The sequence below is a fragment of the Anthonomus grandis genome, chromosome 10 (assembly GCF_022605725.1).
Source record: "Anthonomus grandis grandis chromosome 10, icAntGran1.3, whole genome shotgun sequence".
In the NCBI taxonomy this organism is placed as follows: domain Eukaryota; kingdom Metazoa; phylum Arthropoda; class Insecta; order Coleoptera; family Curculionidae; genus Anthonomus; species Anthonomus grandis.
The window spans coordinates 15,943,363-15,963,327 of NC_065555.1; the positions used below are offsets into that span (position 1 = coordinate 15,943,363).

At 32.4% G+C, this 19,965-nt stretch overlaps 1 protein-coding gene across 4 annotated transcripts in view; it reads right to left on the minus strand.

Moving 5' to 3' along the window:
• Nucleotides 1-18,292, minus strand: part of LOC126740958 (tetraspanin-5) — a 32,025-nt gene extending 13,733 nt beyond the window's left edge. The window contains exons 1-9 of one of the 4 annotated variants that reach the window (XM_050447164.1): nt 18,261-18,292; nt 17,841-18,129; nt 16,763-16,883; nt 16,639-16,712; nt 16,505-16,579; nt 15,985-16,083; nt 11,227-11,355; nt 11,121-11,171; nt 9,918-10,034 (exon numbers count right to left, since the gene is read on the minus strand). In XM_050447164.1, the coding sequence (XP_050303121.1) occupies nt 9,918-10,034; nt 11,121-11,171; nt 11,227-11,355; nt 15,985-16,083; nt 16,505-16,579; nt 16,639-16,712; nt 16,763-16,883; nt 17,841-17,963 (789 nt within the window). In that variant the 5' untranslated portion in view covers nt 17,964-18,129; nt 18,261-18,292. The other 3 variants (XM_050447163.1, XM_050447165.1, XM_050447162.1) reach the window with 3 other exon arrangements.
• Nucleotides 18,293-19,965: the final 1,673 nt, after the last annotated feature.

Sequence of the window (19,965 nt, forward strand, 5' to 3'; positions counted from 1 at the left end):
GGCATGGAATATCAGAAGCTTATATCCGCGATCTTTTGCATCTGGTATTCTGTAAATCTGTGTTAATGCAACATTGGCTCAAGCAGAATTACCTTATTGAAATGTCCCGTTACGTGGTTGTATCTAAATTTTGTAGATCTCGATCTGTGCATGGTGGTTGAATGATATTTATTGATGGCTGAAAGCTCCATAAAGCAGAGCTTGGGACTTCTTTCAGCAAATAACGAAATTTAATTACCTATGACTGGAAGGCGTATTTAAATTAAATAAATCTTGAAGTTTATATATAGTGTGCATTTATCGGGCGCCTTCCTCTGACATTGAGGAATTCCTGGGAAGTCTGGATGACATCTTGTTTGGCCTTTCAGGCTCTGCAAACATAATTTTAACGGGGATCTTAATATAAATTTCGATAATAAGAGCTCATGCACAATTCGTTTAACTAGTTTGCTTGAATGTTATTGCTTGCATACATTGCTCGATTTTCCTCTAGTACTATTGTACTAGTACTATATGTGCTCCAACTATTGTACTGAGGTGACCTCATGTAGCGTTGGAAATGCTGCGCTGATCATGAAGCAATTTTCATAAACAACCTAAACAGCAGGCAAAATCTGTATCACATTTAGGGCGAGCTTTTGGCACTACTAATTATAACCACATTAACAACTTATATGCCTCTTCAATTCTTGATAGATTCTTAAGTCAGATGACTAAATATCTACATTCCATACGAAGACTGTGGACTTATTTAATACAGTTTTTTCCATAACAAAAATTAAAAGCAAAAAATTGTATAAGAAACTGTGGTTTACTAAGGATCTAACTGTTTCTTCTATATCTTCTATTTCAATGTGTATTTCACTAAATATTATTCTAACAGGCTTATACTGCACCAAAATTCGCAAAAAGAGTGTTGGAATATTATAAACGGCATACGAAAAAAAACTGTCGTTGCCCTGCTTCCACCCCAAATGCGTTAAACAACTTTTATTGCAGTATAGCAGATGACGTTCAACAACACTTGACACCATCAGTAAATCCAATTTCTTACTTATCATGTGTCAACGTTCCCGTCTCCTTTCTGTATTTTCTATTGATCTGACAGATTTAAAAGGAGTCTTAAAGTCAATAAAAAAACAAAAACAGTTATTTCTGGTCCTGATGGCATTTCTGCAAACATTCTTCTCAATATTCCTGATTCAACATTGGGGGTCCTGATAACAGCAACCAATCAGTCATGGGAGACATTTCCCTCATAAAAAACAGCCAGAGTTATTCCAATCCTAAACAAGGGCATTTGGATGATCCCTTTCATTTCTGGCCCATATCACTTTTATCTACCATGTCAAAAATCATAGAGAAACTGGTGAAAACTTGTATGCTGTCTTTTATCAAAGCGAATAACCTTCTTAATAAGTGTCAGTTCGGATGCCGTGAGAATACCAGTAAAAATGTTGCTGTGTACCATCTTCTTTGGGACTTATACTCTCGGCAGTTTTTTGTAATCTGTTAAAAACTTTTGACTATATTAGTCATGGTATTCTGCTGCGGAAGCTTCACCACTCACAACCGTTTCTTTATCATGATTTTCTTACTTCCTGCTTGGTTGACGTTCATTTTCAAAATTAAAATACCCAAATGTATGTATGTAGCTATTTATGCTAAATAAAGATTATTATTATTTTTTTTATTAAAATTTGTCTTCTATATTTAAAAGTTATTTTTCCTATTTTTTCTTTAACCAGACGATTCGAACGTTTTTTTAAAAAATGCTACAAATGGCAATTCTCTCAAATTTTCAAAACACATTTTGCAAATTATTTCAAAATTAAATACATTTTTTTTGGAGCCTTTTTTAAATTTTTAATTTACAGCTTTTCCAAATATTCAAAAATTAAATTTAAAAAAATTCAAAATTTTACAATTTTTTGTTTCAAGATGATCCTATAAGTGGCATATTTTTTATTTGCAAAATAATGTTGGCAGTGTTATTTTAATTTTTTTTTTATATTATTTTGTGGTGCATTTTTAATTTAAAAAAAATTAAACCCAAAGAAAATCTGCCAAAATTAAAAAAAAAATTGAAAATTAAAAAAGTCTTTTCTTGAAAAGATGCTACAAGTGGCTTTTCTCATTTGAAAAATATGGGTAAAAGTGTGGTTTTAGTTTTTTTTAAACAAACGTTTTTTTAGACCCAAAGAAACATTTCTTTCAAAATTTTAAAAAATCCGAAAAAAAATCATTTTTGAGATATTTTTTAAAAAATGGTACGAGAGAGTGCTATTTTAAATTTTTTTTTAATATAAAAACAAAATTTTGGAACATAAGGAAGCAAATCTTTTTTTTCTTAAAAAAATTATTTTTTTTATAATAATAATATTAATAATATTCTTTATTTAGCATAGATAACATGCAAAAACCCATATGTTCCCCAAAAATGAAAAATCAACCCAAAAAAGCAATTTTTTCATAAATTTTAAAAAATTACAAGATTATGTGTTTTAAAAAAATACTGCTACATTTTTCCAAAAAAGCCTTCTATACACAAAATTAACCACCAAAATATGCCCAACTTCATTAAAAAAAAATCTTTAAAAGAGCTCGAGATACGATATTGATTTTTGCATCTGAAATATACTAGCTTTAACCTAAAATTAATACATAATAAAATCTCTTTTGAACTGCTTAAACTTGTGGATGGTATTAACACATTGCATGGATCAATTCTCTTGCCTCTTAATTTTCAGTTAAGTAAACTCTGTAACAGCGGCTAAACTATAAGCCTAAATCCACATTGGTACGTAATTATGGATACGTGAGGCTGTCAAGCCTATCCGTGATTTTTATCCATCCACTAGAGATAAGCGTATCCGTAAAATGACGTTATATTTTTACTCGAGTTTTTGGTGTTTACAGTTTTGACGTCCCACAATTACTTCAATCTATTTTTATGCCCTGATTGTAAAGGGGTTCTCGGATCTCATAGAGGCCATTAAAGTTAAAGCATTGTCCTCGTGGGCGCAAATCTCGAAGGTAAAACCCTGGTTCTCATCCATATGTACTAGGAAACCTTGATGTTCCAAATAATTTTGGCACTGACTATTAATTAAAACGCCGCATTTAAAATATGTGGAACCCGGGGTCGAACCCAAACTCGATATTCTAAAAAGAATGGTACAAAATAACAACTAGTAAAAAAAATTTGGAAAAAAATCAAAAATAACAATAAGAAACAAATAAAGTCCAGTTCAGAGATCTATTAGAATCTAAAACTAGTCCGTGCGCCTATGTCATATTTATTGTCGCATAATATACATGTTTAAATGGCAAAATTTTATATTGTTTATCTATGAAATCATTTTAAATATACGTAAAACCCCATGTTTTATACTATTTTTTATTTTTCTTTCGAAAATGTCAATTTTTAGAAAGAAAATAATATCACAAGAAAATAATATCAAAAATTGACCGCGGACTAAAATCCAAGCACCTTACAAATTATTTTAAACACTTCCAGCACTCACAGACTTGTCACCTCTTTTTAGCCAGTCTATTAAACAAAGATGAAACACCTGCGTTCTGGCGATTCCTGCTTTAGGCTGTGCAAGTGATTGTGTATCTCTCTCTATCCCACTGATTTTGAGAATTACGGGGCCGTACCCAAATAAATTTTTGGGCTGTTTTTGTATTACTTTCGACGTGTTTTTAAAGAGATCTTTAAGGATGGGTCTATCGCCTTTAAAATAGTTGTTGGATGGGTCTATCACCTTCAATAGTTGGGAGAGGGTCATGTGAGGTATTATTATTTGATGGGTTTTGCCAGTTTTGCTTTTTACACGTTTATGAAAGTAAGGAATTTAGAATTTGGCCTTTATTCGTCTAAATTTTTTGCTGTGAGGAAGTGTGTTTTCTTTATTTGTGTTTGTGGATTTGTTTTGGTATTATACCTAAATACCTTAAAATGTTTCGACCCTGTGAAAATAGGCAGGAAAATTTGGCAAATAAAGAGGAAAGTGTTTGTGCGGGCTTATGGAGACCGTGAAGACCGATGAAAACAATAAGAGTGATCTGGATAGTGATTTAGACTTACATAGTTCTGATAGTTCATTTTCTAGTGTTGAGGAACCAAAAAGAAGCAAGGAAAGTAGAAGCTACAGATGAAAATCAAGCAGTTTTAAAACGTAATTGTTTAAGTACAGACGCCAAACAAATTTATCTAAATATCTATAACAATCTAAGAAATGATCCTCAGTTCATAAATGATTGTAGTGCTTTGCAAAAAACAGCGTTTTTAACAGGGGTTCCCTATAGTACAATATGCCTGTAAAAAAAAGGATTAAAGGCAGAATAAAAAAGAAAGATGCAGGACAATCAAAGGGACTTGACACGGATATTGCCAAATTGCTAAGGAAAGGTGTGTATTCTAAACATAGAAACAATGAGGTTCTGACCATAGAGACACATTATCGGCTAGGGACAAACTAGGGACAAACTGATAAAACTTGGATTTAAGCTTAAGATGGTTAACAAAAGAGCTGCTGTAATGGAATTGTTAGGAGGTGTATAGAAGATCTGAGGAAAATTAAAACATTTTGGGAGGAAGGAAGATCCATATATTATTTAGCCGAAGCATGGTATGATACATTTATGATTGATGTATGATTTCCATTCTTTATCATGTAGTCAAATTTTACGAGTCAAATGTATAAATTTAAAAAAAAATGCTTAAAACATTTATTTATTTAATGAAATGATTAAATATCGCTTAGAATATTACTTTATGACTCTTTGCATATAAAATTTTGCGATTTAAACATGCATGTCATGTGACAGTACAAGCAACACCGGCTCACGGACTATTCGCGGCACATCAAAGATTCTAATAGATCTCTGAACTGAACTATACAACGGACCAAAAATACGGAATGAAGTTCGAATTAACCAACTTCTATACGTGTTTTCCTTCACGTAGGTACGTGAAACCTTTTGGGTCTTTTATTGGCTGATAGCAATCACGTGGTCCCAACGGATCCGTAATTACGTATCAATGTGGATTCAGGCTAAGGCTTTGAAAACATCCCTTTTCCAGCTTTTACAATATAATACCTCTTCAAAGAATCTAATGCTAATCGTCCTAAAAAAATAATAGCACTCTTCGCTACTCCCAATACAAACAAAAACCTTATCTCATCTAATATTTTTAAGAGTCCTTTTTTACAAATGCAGCTTTATTAGATGGGAAGTGCCTCAGGGCTTGGTTTTAGGACCAGTTCTATGGAACTGAACCCCCTTATTATAGTCAACAAAAGGTGTAGTGGTTCGTTGTATTCGTTGCATTTTTCTACTAACGATCGGATTGACTAAATATACCTGTATTCAATTATTGTACTAAAGCCTTTACGAAATCCAGGCTCTTTAAGAGCTTGGTAATCATGTTATTTGTTGGCAAATCTATTTTCTTCTTTACAATTTTTGAAAAAATACCAATGCCCAAAATTAAAGAAATCTTTAAAAGCTCTTTAAAATGTCGGTGATGAAGTGGTGAAAGTAGGATCTAAGAAAGTTTTTTTAGTGGTATGTTTTACGTTGCTGTAGACCCACTTGGGTATTTTCAATACGTCTTCCGGAGTCCTGGAAATTGTCAACTATCGTTTCCGTTCCCAAGGTACAAAATACAAAGCCACAGTAAATTTCGGTCAATCAACATAGGTTCAATTTACGAGAAGATATTTGAAGTGTGTGTAAAAGAGCAGTTAATTCAATTCTATTTTTACTTTATGTAAATAATCTGGTTGATCTCTCAATCTGTGGGGTCTTCACGGGATATCACAATAATGTGGCAGGCTCTGGACTCAGATTCTTTTCATAAGGTCAACTTGGAGAATCTTAAGATGGTAAAAAGGTGGTGCGAAAACTTTACTTACAAATTGGTATGTTTTAAATGTGGTCTTGAATATGTATCTATAGACAGTTATCCAATTCACATTAACCCTGGCAAATTACTTTAGAATTCGTTGGTTCGTTGTATTCGTTGCATTTTTCTACTAACGATCGGATTGACTAAATATACCTGTATTCAATTATTGTACTAAAGCCTTTACGAAATCCAGGCTCTTTAAGAGCTTGGTAATCATGTTATTTGTTGGCAAATCTATTTTCTTCTTTACAATTTTTGAAAAAATACCAATGCCCAAAATTAAAGAAATCTTTAAAAGCTCTTTAAAATGTCGGTGATGAAGTGGTGAAAGTAGGATCTAAGAAAGTTTTTTTAGTGGTATGTTTTACGTTGCTGTAGACCCACTTGGGTATTTTCAATACGTCTTCCGGAGTCCTGGAAATTGTCAACTATCGTTTCCGTTCCCAAGGTACAAAATACAAAGCCACAGTAAATTTCGGTCAATCAACATAGGTTCAATTTACGAGAAGATATTTGAAGTGTGTGTAAAAGAGCAGTTAATTCAATTCTATTTTTACTTTATGTAAATAATCTGGTTGATCTCTCAATCTGTGGGGTCTTCACGGGATATCACAATAATGTGGCAGGCTCTGGACTCAGATTCTTTTCATAAGGTCAACTTGGAGAATCTTAAGATGGTAAAAAGGTGGTGCGAAAACTTTACTTACAAATTGGTATGTTTTAAATGTGGTCTTGAATATGTATCTATAGACAGTTATCCAATTCACATTAACCCTGGCAAATTACTTTAGAATTTTCATAGATAAAGATCCTAAATTTGCCACACATAGACACACATGACAGCCTAACAACCAGATGTTAGCTTTTTGGCAAGAGGATTTATTCCTCTTGCCAAAAAGCTAACATGAACTAACATAAAACTAACAGGAATAAATCCTCTTGCCAAAAAGCTAACATCTGGTTGTTAGGCTGTCAGGGTCGGTGTTCATGAACTCGGTCCAAAAATTGGCACATTAGTTTATTATTCACTATTCGTTACGGCATCGCTTTTTGGGGTAGCACAAGCAATTACAACATTCAAATGTTATTTGTTGTCCAAAAACGGACCATTCAATTCAACTGTAGGGCTTCTATAATCCATAGGTACAGAGAAAATTTCATGCTCAGGAATACCCACTATTCAAACAGGAATCAGATGAATTTACGTCTTCCTCGATCTACTTCATCTTTATCAAAAAAAACATTTTTTTTATGACAGTATGTCTATTAGCAATCATCTGTAACAATTTCAGGCGAAATTTTCAAGACAGATTGCTGGGAATTGATTTTAAAATCATAATTCCCATCTTCACAGGCATCTTTTACAGGTTGAAGTCTTATATCTGTTTCTTAGAAGCAGTTTTTGCAGGCAGTTATAACAATTTGCTATGCATTTCAAGCATTTGAAGTCATCATTGTATGATTAGGCATTTAGGCTCATTTATTATTTTTCATAGGTAATAGAATCTACAATTTAATTTCTTCCAGACAGTCATTTCTATGTTCCAGACTCTAGAAGTAATTCTGAATATTATTCTAGAAATGTCAAGTTTATTGCCTATCATTTTATACATTCAAAGCCATTTTGAATTCTTATGATAAATACAGCACGGTCGCGATAATCCACATCCGCGATAATAGTTCGGATTGCGGATTGCACCCTGTTATGTACCTTGTAGTCCGGATTTTCGCACATTTAGTAATCCGGATGTGAACCACCACTCCGTATTTTATATGTTTTAACAGTTTTTAACAAGGATTTAATTGTTACTGTGCCACGTGCATATTATTGTTTCTGTCTACTTTTGGACTCTGTTATGTGCAATATCAAGAAATGGCGCCTTTAAAACGCAATCACAAAAGTTTCACTACCCAAGAGTTGGTTATTATTGCTCAGCTTAATCGTGGAGTTAATGGTAACAGTTTAGCCCTTAGATATGATATGGGAAATTCTACAATAAGTGATATTAAAAAAATACAAATAAAATTAAAGGGTAAGTATTTATTTGACAGTATTTAACAGTATTTGTGCGATAGTAATGTTGGGTACTATTTTAATTCTTAATTTATTATTACGATGCCGTGATTTATTTTTTTTTAATTTCAGATTAATTGATCAAGGTGTTGCTTTAAAAAACAAGAAGATAGGAAACGTTTTGCTCAGCTACAGGAATCAATAATTTTTTCCAAAACATTTGACGTCCATAAACAAGGAGCAGAAGAAACGAAGAACCGTTTGGCTCAACTGCCTGTAAGAAATCAATAATTTCTTCCAGGCATTTCATGCCTCTAAACAGAAGACGAAGACAAGAAACAACGGCCAGAAAAAGGCAAACTTAAGAAAAACAGAGTACCCAAGGATAGAAAGTAAACTACATTCGTGGTTTGAAAGTCTTCGAAATCGATGTGTTTGTGTTTCATCTGAATTTTTAGCAGCAAAAGCTAAAGAATTCTTTGCTAGATTTTACGGAAACGAAAACTTTCATGCAAGTAGGGACTGGATTGCCAATTTTCGAAAGAGATATGGCATCAGTAGATTAAAATTTGTGGAGAAGAGTTATCGAATGATTCAGCAGCTGTGAAACCATTTATCGCTAAATTGGATACACTATAAAATTACTACACAATTTTATAATGCTAATGAATTCGCATTTTTTTGGAAAATGTTTCCAGATAGCACCCTGGTGGGTTCCAAAGAAAAAATGCTCCGGGAAGAAAAACTGGTAAGGAAAGGATTAAATTTGTGGTACTCTGTAATTCTGATGGCAATCACAAATTAAACTGTGGAATCTAAAATTGAAAAATCTAAAAATCCCAAAACATTCAGAAATGCGGGGCTCTCCGTGCATTATAAACTTCCAGCAAAATCTTGGATGACTTCAGAAGTGTTTAAACAGTTGTCTGACCAATGGTTTGTAGCCGAACTAAGAAAATGTTTGAGAGAAAGCAAGATTCCTGAAAAGGCGTAACTTCTTATTTATAATTCTAGTCATCGTAGTGAAGACGAATTGGTTAGCAATGATGGGTGCATTGCATTGCAATGTTTTTACTACCAAATACAACTTCCTTAATTCAACCAATGCATCAGAATGCCATATACTTAACAAAGCTTTGCTGTCAAAAAAAGCCTTCTAGCAGAAATTCTAACAAGTAATAAAAAAGACCTGTTGTTCTTAAGTGTCTCACGAGCTTGGACATCAAGGCTGGTGCATGCCTTCTCTATAATGCTTGGAAAAAAGTGTCTTTTAAAAAATGCTGGGATAAGATTTTGCTAACTCAAAGTGACGAAGCGGATGAAAATAATCCTTGTAATTTAATCCCTTTAAGTGATTTTAAGCAAAACCTACAACCATATAGGTACTAAAGATGTAGATGTTGGTGAAGCTGTAGATTGGATAGATGTTGATGCTCAATTGCACCAGGTAGACGACAGGATGGAGTCAAATGATTAATCAAACGAAGATGTCTCGAAAATGACCTCGCATTACAAAATTAAAAATCACTACAGATAATAATCAATCTTCCTTATGAAAAAGAGCAAAACATTAAAGTCAACAGGCTAATATCTCTAATTTCTTTCAATCAGTTCAAAAAAATTTTAATGGTCCAGAGAAAAGAAATGAAACTGAATGCGTAGAAATCGTATATTAGTTCAATATATAGATTTTTATTTATATTTATCTTGGATTATTTATTTATTTTATTCAGATATTTCGATAATTCGGATCGGCTTGGTTTTTATGGTTTATCTTGGGTCAAATTGATGCCCACTAGTACTTTTATACACAAAAAATCAAGTATCACAATCTGTATGGTAGGCAGATCACAGTCATACATGCAAATGATAAATCATTAGTAAACAAAATATCGAAATTGAATTCGTAGGTTCTGAAAATACCAATTATTTTCAATATTTTGTCATAAATACGATAAAAACCAAAAGAAAAAAATAACTTACTTGAAAGAAGCAAACAAAAATAGAATAGGTGGTTAAAGTAATCATATTTTTCTCTGTCCACAATTCAACAGCTTCGAGGCAGCCCTGCTCGTAAATTATTTTTGAGACATCAAAAGCCTGAAATGAAATGTATGCAAAACAAAAACAAATAAATAATATGCATAAATAAAAATAAAACAATCAATACAATATATAATACAATAAATTTAATACAATCCCCTAGGGTTCATTCTTCAATATTGTTTTAAGCGTAAAATTAATTATGTTTGTGAAAAATCTTTTTGCCAATATTAATTGCAAACTGTAAATGTAAATTAACGCAAATTCAATATTTTTCATTCCATTATACGTCACAAACCACTTTTTCAGCAGCTAATAGCTGTTTCCACTATAATACGGGCCAATATAACGCTATTTTATTGCGAATTAAATTAAATATTTTAAATATATTTATATGGTAATAGAACTAGTCGGGTTTACTGTATAATAAATTTGATTAAAATTAATAAAATAGGATATATTTTATTATTACTTATTTTGGTTTTAATGCAAAGTTGGGATTGAGGAGCAATGCATGTCGCACATACCTATGTAAATAAAAGGCATTCTAATATAAGATAATTTCTTAAAAAAAAATAAGAGTTAATATTGTGGTTTAAAAATGCTTTAGAAATTTATACAAGGTGGTAAGGTTTGAACAAAAAATCAGTTTTATTTCCAAGGATTTGAACTGGTTTTCCATAAGATGAAAAATGTAAGTCCAGTCTGTAATAATATGCAGGCATTAATCAAATATTATTTGATATTTAGAAATGTTTTCCGTCCAATTTTTCACTTTTTTGTACCCAAAAGACGGCGTCGAAAGCTGACTTTCAAGAAAAAACAAGGTTCAATACAAAAAAAGCAGATGGTACATAAGCAGCATGCTTGTTCGTTCACGACATAATTTTAAATGCTCAAATAAATAAAAATTACTACAGGTGATTTTTGCCCGAATTTAATACCTGTAGGATCATAATTCCTACTTTAACCGCAGCAACTGGCACCAGGTTGCTTTCTATCCACTCCTCACCCGCTCTCAAGCAACCCCTTTCGAAAATATGCCTCTCTTCTCCTGGCTGCATTTAGCATAATAAATATTTAATTTGATACACTTAAGTTATGGAAAGAATGCAAAACGAAAATCAGTATGATAATACTTACAAATCCAGGTTTTCTAACATCGTATCCGCACTGCTTATTTTTGATTATTTCCTGAAATTATCTTATATAAGTAACTTATTGGGAACAGACATTGATAAGGATTTACATTGGGTTTTCTTTTACAGCAGGAGAATGGCACACCACAAGCTTCCCTGCTACCAACAACTCGAGAGGAGCAATTGAAGTAATTGTTTCTGTCCCAGTCTTTTGGACCCTCGATTCCACAACATTGGAGCTAAAATACAAAAAAAATATGGTTCATTATAAATGTTTAGGAAGTATATATGAATTTATATTGTGTAAAATTATAAACAAGAGATTGCAAAAAAACATTACCTAAACATTAAATTAAAAGTGCATCTTGCCTGAACAACAAAGTTCCATTTAAATTAGTATTCATGATTCAAATGCATTCACTCATTTTTTTAGGTTAGTTAATTCTGTGACCTTTTTAACTGTTTTTTGTTAAATATACAATCTATGAGGTACAGGACTGACGAACTTTATGTGGTTTTCAAGAGGCTAAATTTTCTTACTTGTACAACTATAGTGTTAATTCTGTATTTTCTAGATCAGATTCGTGGTGATACAATAATATTATCAAGCAAGGCCGCATATACAGGGTCCGGCAAAATTATATCCCACATTTTGCGCCGCCACTGAGCCCGAATCACTAAAGAGGGAGCCAGCTTAGCGTAGTCGGTTGGCTGCGCGCGCCTTGCCATTTCTGTTGTCGCCATGAACTGGACGGGCAAGCATCGTGCCTTCGTTATCGAAACATTTTTCAAAAGTAACGAATCTGTGATTACGACACCAAGAAATTTTCGTACTCACTTCGCGCTTGATAGACATGATCCAGTTCCAAATCGCAAAACAATACTGTTGTGGGTTTCAAATTTTAGAGCTACAGATTCAGCCTTAAAAAGAAAATCAACTGGTAGACCCAGAAGTGTTCGGACACCTGAAAACATTGCAGCTATAAGAGAAGCAGTTGAACGATCTCCTAGACGTTCAGCTGTTAAACATGCCTCTGCTTTGCGTTTGTCAGATCGTTCTGTGAGAAGAATTTTGCACACCGATCTGAAGTTCCACCCATACAAAATGATGATCGTGCAAGAACTTAGTGAACGGGACTGGGAAAATCGCCGAGAATGTTCCAATGATATTCTTCAAAACGTCCGTCACAAAATGCGGTTTTAATAACGAGTGACTAGGCTCATTTCCATTTGTCTGGCTGTGTGAACAAGCAGAATTTTCGCTACTGGGCACCAGAAAATCCGCGGCAGCTCCATGAAAGGCCACTTTACAGACAACGTGTTACCGTTTGGTGTGCTGTTGGTTCTTTTGGGGTTTGGGGTCCCTATTTTTTTGAAGGAGGTCCCTATTTTTTTGAGGAGGGGTAACCGTTACCGTAACTGCTAATCGATATGTCGACATGCTACGTAATTTTTTGGAACCAAAACTTAGGGAACTTGAACATCCGAATGTGTGGTTTCAACAGGATGGGGCTACAGCTCATAAGGCAAGGAGGATAATGGACCCCAAACCATTGACAAATTGAAAGCAGCAATACGCCAAGAAATACAGAAATATCGCCTCAAATTACTGCTCGAGTAATGGAAACTTTCAGAAATCAGCTTCGAATGTGTGTCGAAAGAAATGGTCGCCACTTGGACTCTGTAATTTTCAAAACTTAATAAAAACAAAATGGCATATCATATGGGCAACAAACTAACTGAATCAGTCTGAGAGAACTAAGTGAATCTTTACAAAATATTAACGATGTATTTGGTTTAAAACAACTTATCTCAGAGCCCACAAGAATAAATAATTATAGCTCATCTACCATTGATTTTATATTTTATTATCAGGATAACGTCATAGATGTTGGCACCGAAGATATACAGATATCTGATCATAACCTAATCTTTTGTAATAATCAAAAAAGAAAAATGTAAAACCATTATATAGTTTTAAATTTAGAGGTCTTTTAATAAAGAACTCTTTCAACGCGACCTTGAAAACATTTCCTGGAACATTTTTTATGAATTAAATAATGCCAATGAAAGGGTAAATTTTCTAATTTCAAGTTTATTAAGATTGTTTGACAAACATGCCCCTCTCGTCAGTGTCAATGGCAAAACCAAACCATACTCACCATGGATTACAGATAATATTCGTCTTATGATAAAACTTCGCAATAAAGCACTTAATAGATTTTCAAGCCACTTAAAACCCCAATCACTAGGTTTGCTATAAAGAACTTCGTAATTTCACAACATCGGCTATAAGAGCTGAAAGAAAAGCTTATCTGAATACCATCTTTAAGCAAGGTACTACTAAGCTGAAATGGCAAGAACTTAAAAAAATAAACAATAAAAAATAGATCCAGCCACATTCCAGAACATCTGTCCAACGTTCATGAATTAAATAATAATTTTTCGTCGATGAATACCAATAATCAAAACATACATAATGAAACATTATTATCCTTTCTAAATAACAAGGTCAATATTACAAATTCATTTTCTTTTATTTCTGTGGCAGATAGCGATATATTAAAAGTAGCTTATAACCTAAAATCAAATGAAAATAGGCCAAGATAAATTAAATTTAAATCTTATTTTATACTGTTGTCCATTTTTAATTCCTCATTAGACATCTTGTAAACTTTTGCTTGATATCAGGTACATTTCCTGATTCATGCAAGCAAGCCAAAGTCAGTCCATTCTACAAATGTAACAACCCTAAGGAATTAAGCGATCTTCGATGAATCTCAATCCTTCCTTACTTATCCAAGATTTTAGAAAAACTAATGGAGACTCAGATTAACACTTTTGTATTATTATTATTATTATTTATTAACTATACTGCTCAACTCACATTCTTTTATTTAAAATATATTCATTTTTAATCTTACATTACAGATCATGGTGCTACAATACGGGATTATGTATTCAAACTTTAAGAGTATTACATGAAACATACTCTCAAATTTGCTTTAATTAAAGCTTCTTGTCAATTAAATAAAACGCGTGGTCGCTTATTTAGCAAGAAAAATGTAGGGATCTCTCTGAACTAGTCACTTGGCCGACAACTAAGTGCGATCGATCTCTTGAAAATTTGTATGATATCTTAACAGGAGTCTTCACCTTGGCCTTTACCATTGTGAAAGTTAGAAATAAAACAAATAAATATTGGGTAACAAAAGGCATACGAACTTTGTCCAGAAATATGAGGTGCTTGCATGACCTTAGAAAATTTTATTACGGGAATGAGTTCGTCTAGCGTTATTATAACTTATACTGGGTTATTTATAGGAGTCATAAAATTGGGAAAAAGAATGTCTCATGGAGAGAATGTGTATAAAGAAATGTGGTCAATTATCAATGACATTAGACAATCTCATAAATCAACTATTATTACACCAAATGTGCTCAATAATTTCTTTTGTTCTTTTGGTGCAGGACTCTTTTCTTAAATTGTGACTGTAAGTTCTTAGTTCCTACCGACTTAATCAAATTAAAATCAGGGTGGGACAGTATGCCCATCAGGATATTATAGGAATTAGGTAATTCTGCTTTAAATTCTTTGGTCGATGGGGTAATTTTTTTTTCACTTCTCTGATACACTCATAAAGGCTATAGTTGTTCACAAACCCAATATCCCACCTTTCCAATTGCTAGTTAAACTTAGAGTCCTGAGATTTTGATTAAACATAACATACTAAACTGAAACAAATTTGATTTTAGAGAGAAGAAAGGTACTACTGATGCTCTCTTTTCTTCTCTGGAACATCTTGACTGGCTTGACAAAAGTTTTTGACTCTCTCAGTCATGAAATACTATTTAGGAAGCTTCAAATATGTCAATGATATCTGTTCAGTAGAAATCAGTGGCCATTTAACTAACAATCTTACTTTTAGATTTAAACTTGATACAGATAAGATAAAAAATCCAGGCAGTTTAAAATTTTTAGATATTATAATGGACAATAGACTTAACTTTGAAAATCCTAGTGTTGCTTTATCAAGAACAATGTCTTCCAGTTGTGTTGCCTTACTACCTATTTCTGGGGATGTGGATCATAGTGCAATGAGAATGGCATATTTTAGCCTAAGATATGGAAAATCAAATATGCAATTTGAATCATGTACAATGTTGGATTGAGGGATTTATGCAATCTTATCTTTTTGAGAAATAAAATTGAGACACTCCCTTGTTTATTTATTCTTAAAAGTGTATGTTTGGTTTTTGGCAAGTATAGGCATATGATTGTGCAAAAACATCCTACTTGACAATTACAAAATATTCCACTACTAATACCCACTAACCAATTAAACCAATAATCAATTAAAGAGATAATTTATTTATGATGCAAAGAAAATCTACAACCACTTACTCCTTAACTTGTGAAAGTTTTAAAAACTCCATTGTAAAAGTAAGAAAGTGCTAGTTAGCAATGCATATTATAATGTAAAGGAATATTTTAGAAATCAACTTACATCAAGGTAATGTCATATTATCTGGTATCAGCTTAAGTTTTTATATTTTAATATATTCTATATCTCATTTTGATTTTATTTAGACTTAATTTAAATTAATTTTTTTATAGGCTTAATTTTAATTAAAGCTTTGTTAATGAGATTTATTTGATGTTCTGATAATAAAGCATGTTTTGAGTTTGAGTATAATTTGCCCTTTTTTACAGTCGACAAATGAATTTAACTATACAAATATTTCACTTAAATGCTATATATATTTTTGTATTATTTGGTCTATACATTTAAACAGCTTACAACAAAAATAGCCTTTTTTATCAATTGTTTAATAAAGAAATTATTATTACACAGATTTTCACTTACCCAATCTTCCTGAATCCAGTCAATGAGGTTTTGCTGATCAGGATCTTCCCTGTAGTGGATAATAAAAGTTTGAAATCCAATTGTAGCTTGTGATTTAATCTGAAAACAGTAAAAAAAGCTATATTTTATTTATACTGCTTTAAAAGGTATTAATCTATTATTTAAGTTGCTGTATATAATGTGGAATTTAATTGGATTGTATAAGTAGGTTCAATAAAATATGAAATAACCAAATGTTTTTCCAATAAAATGTTACTCACAAATACCAAGAATATTTTGATCAATTAACCCAATTTATAAATACCAAGAATTGACAAATGACCTATATTTCTGTCTGTTGTCATGTCAATACATACATTCTTTTCAATAACAGAGGAATTGGTTAAAAAAAATATACTGAACTCATTTGAAATGCATTGAACTTGGCACTGAACCAATTTTTCCCCAAATTATAATATTAAATTTTTTCCGTAACCACAATTGCACATATTTATTTATAAATAAAAATGATGTCACTTACCCAGTCTTTGAAAATAAATCCCAAAATCCCTGCTGTCATTTCAAAAAGCAAAAGAACTGATAAAAAGATAGCATACTGAAAAACCAATTAATACATATTAAAATATCACTGCAATACCAATTCTATAAACTTACAGTTGCCAGTAAGCAAGTGTTTTCTCTGAGAGCACCCACACAACCAGTAAATCCAATCACAAAAGTTACAGTTCCTAAAATTTAAGAGTAAAGGTTGATGAAAATAACAAATGTTGAAACTTACCAATACAAATCAATATGAATGCAGGATCCAAAGCAATATTTGCTACTTTTCCTAAATTATTAAATATGTCTTTTTCTGACCAGGCCCATACTCCAATCGTTAAGATGCCAAGTCCCATAAGCTGTAATATGAAAGAAGAAACTTGTTTTTTTTTCTTAATAGTCTAAGATTTGCACTAATGAAGTTAGCTCCCTATTTACAGCAGTTCTGAGTAAATTACTTTACAAATCTAGTTATGAAGCTTCCCAATGATGCTATAAGATCTAATTCATTAATAAATCATAAATCATCTTTAATGGCAGTTTAACTATGAATATAAATTGAATCCCTGTGGTGGTGAAATGTAATAGTTCTTATGGTTTTACTTCAAGAAACCCTTATTTACAATACATTCATAATTTTTTTTTTATTATTAAAGATACTTGGAACTAATGATTTATTCATAAGGTGTATCAGATTTGAAATGTCTGTAGTGCCAACAAAGATAAAGTGACCACATTTTCATTGAGACAAAATGGGACAAATGGAATAAATTGAGAATTATAATTTAATTACACTTAGTTTATTGTATACATTCGTATACTTGTATAAAAATGTATTTATTATTAATTATTGGCAACTATAAAAATATTTGTAAAAAATAATAATTTGTACATAGTTACTTTTAATTAAATTAAATTTCTTATGAAAAATAAATAATTCTCTCAGTCAGGTCATATTTTTAATCCAAGTGAATACTTTGCAATAAATTTGGATCAGTTATTAAACAAAACGTCAATGACAATGATCAAATACCCCCACATTCACTCTGAATGCATTTTATGTGTTTTTTTATTTAGTTCACTATTTTCACCATAATACTTAATAAATAACAGGTAATATATTTTTACAGTACATCTAAAATAAGAAATGCAGATATTTTCTGAATAGCGGGATATTTTTAAAAATCAGAGGGATGCAGGACAGTGCACCAAAATGTGGGACTATTCTGCTAAAATCCAGATGAGTGGTCACTTTAAACAAGGAGCCAACTTTAATGATATTCTACTATTTAAATAAAAATGTATTGTCTTCTTACCCAGAACAAAACATTGAATCCAAAAATCATATATTTCAAACAGCTACTGACTTCTGTTGTGGTGGTCTCTCTGCGAACCTTCCTTACTGCAGGCATCTTATTAATAGCCACAGCAACAGTCATACCGCGACTTACCCCGAAATCTGCCCTTTGTGTGTATGGTTTGTTTATTAAATTCCTAGAATCTTAAAATTCATATTGATTTGGTGTGGATGTTCAACCTGCTGTGCCCTTGGAATCCAGTCAGAATCTTGATAAACCCAGTTTCATTTGAGGTTTTTGGCACTCGCTGGCGTAAAACGAGAATTTTCCTATGTTTAATTTTGCGTGAGGTTCATTAGACATGTAATGGTGTTAATGAAAAGAAATCTGAGGGGGTGTTTGGATATAAAGGAATTATTTTTATTGGTATTTATTTACCTTTGTCTGACACTGGTGCACGCAACTGACAGCTGATTTTGACAGTGACATTTCGTTGACGTAACGGGGTCATTTACGTGAAATATGTGCGGAAAGCATAAAGAACCGCAGTGTTGTCATTATCAAATGTATTAAATATTAAGGGTGAGTTAGGCTCGATTCACACTATGATTCCGATCACGGTTCGCTCTCGGTGCGGTAAAATATTATCTAATGAGAAACAATGATTCCGTTCACACTATCCGTACCACTCACGTTTCGGTACAGTCACCGTCCAGCACCGATCCAGTTTGACGAATATTTTGCTGGAACGTGATTGAACTTGTCGCGACTTGTATCGATAGTGTGGATGGATTTGCGTTCTCCGTTCAGTCTTTCGAAGTTCAACTAACTTTCTGTTCAACCTGTGAAGATAGTCCGCAGTTTTGCAATAGCTGAGAAATTTTCGACATTTGAAAAAGGTAAGTAATTGTATAAAATATTTATTATTATGATTTTTGAAATTTTATTCGAATGCAGAATAACTAAAAAATATTTAGAATATAAAATTATACAGAATATAAAATTAAAAAAAAAAATATAATTAATTTTAGTTGAATGAGGTTGAATTTATTAATTCTTATTTTTCAGATGAAATGCTTATTGAACTAGTGAAAAGTAAGCCAGGAATGTATGACTTGCAGTCACATTAATACAGTACATAATACAGACAATTATAAAAAAAGGCGTGGGACGAAATTGAGAAAACACTAGAATTAACTGGTAAGTCAAACAATAATCAGTAATAATATGAAAGAAATAGAATATGTCTTGTCTACCACATAATACGCTCTGCTTGACATGGCACTGCACCTATCGGAGAATTGAAATTTTTTTTTTTAAATTTCTCTAGTTTTAAAGGCTTCAGTCTGTGCATTTCCGCCTTGTCTTCTCAAGTTTTGTACACAATTAGTATTACTATAGGTTGAAACATTTTCATTATTTATAGTTCTAGTGTTCCTAATATTATGCAAAATACAAGTAGTCAAGGCAATTAAAGTTGCATTTTCAGGGTTGGCTATCAATCTTCTCTGGTAGATGCGAAACGTTTGCGATAAAATACCAAAGGCACATTCAACTAATCTTCTTCCTCGACATAGATGATAATTGAAGATCCTCTTTTCGTTATCTTCTACATTTTTCAAACTTGGATAAGGCCGCATTAAATATTGTTTCAATGGAAATGCTTCATCTCCCAAAATAACATACGGAGCTAATATTTCTGTTCCTGGTAGTCGAGAGTCTTCGGGAATATTCATCGTCCCATTTTCTAATCCTTTTCCGCATGCAGAATTCGCGAATATTCCTCCGTCACTATTTTTACCATAGGATCCAATGTCTACGGCTATAAATTTACAATTAACGTCCACCAAAGCCAACAATACAATCGAAAATGTTTTTTTATAGTTAAAATATGTATAATTATAGTATATACATGCTTGCCATCTAATGCTCCTAAGCAATTGGGAAAATTCCACATTGTCCACATTTGATGCGCAATTTGTTGCCATTTTTCCCGAGAAGAAGCTGGAATATATTCTGCCAATAACACACCTACTAAAACCTAAAAAAAGTAGGTTTAAAACTGGCCCCGGTCTATCGGTCTTTCGTCGGCACGCTTTTATCGTTTTTATCGTCATTCAAGCGAGAATAAAAGGACTATACC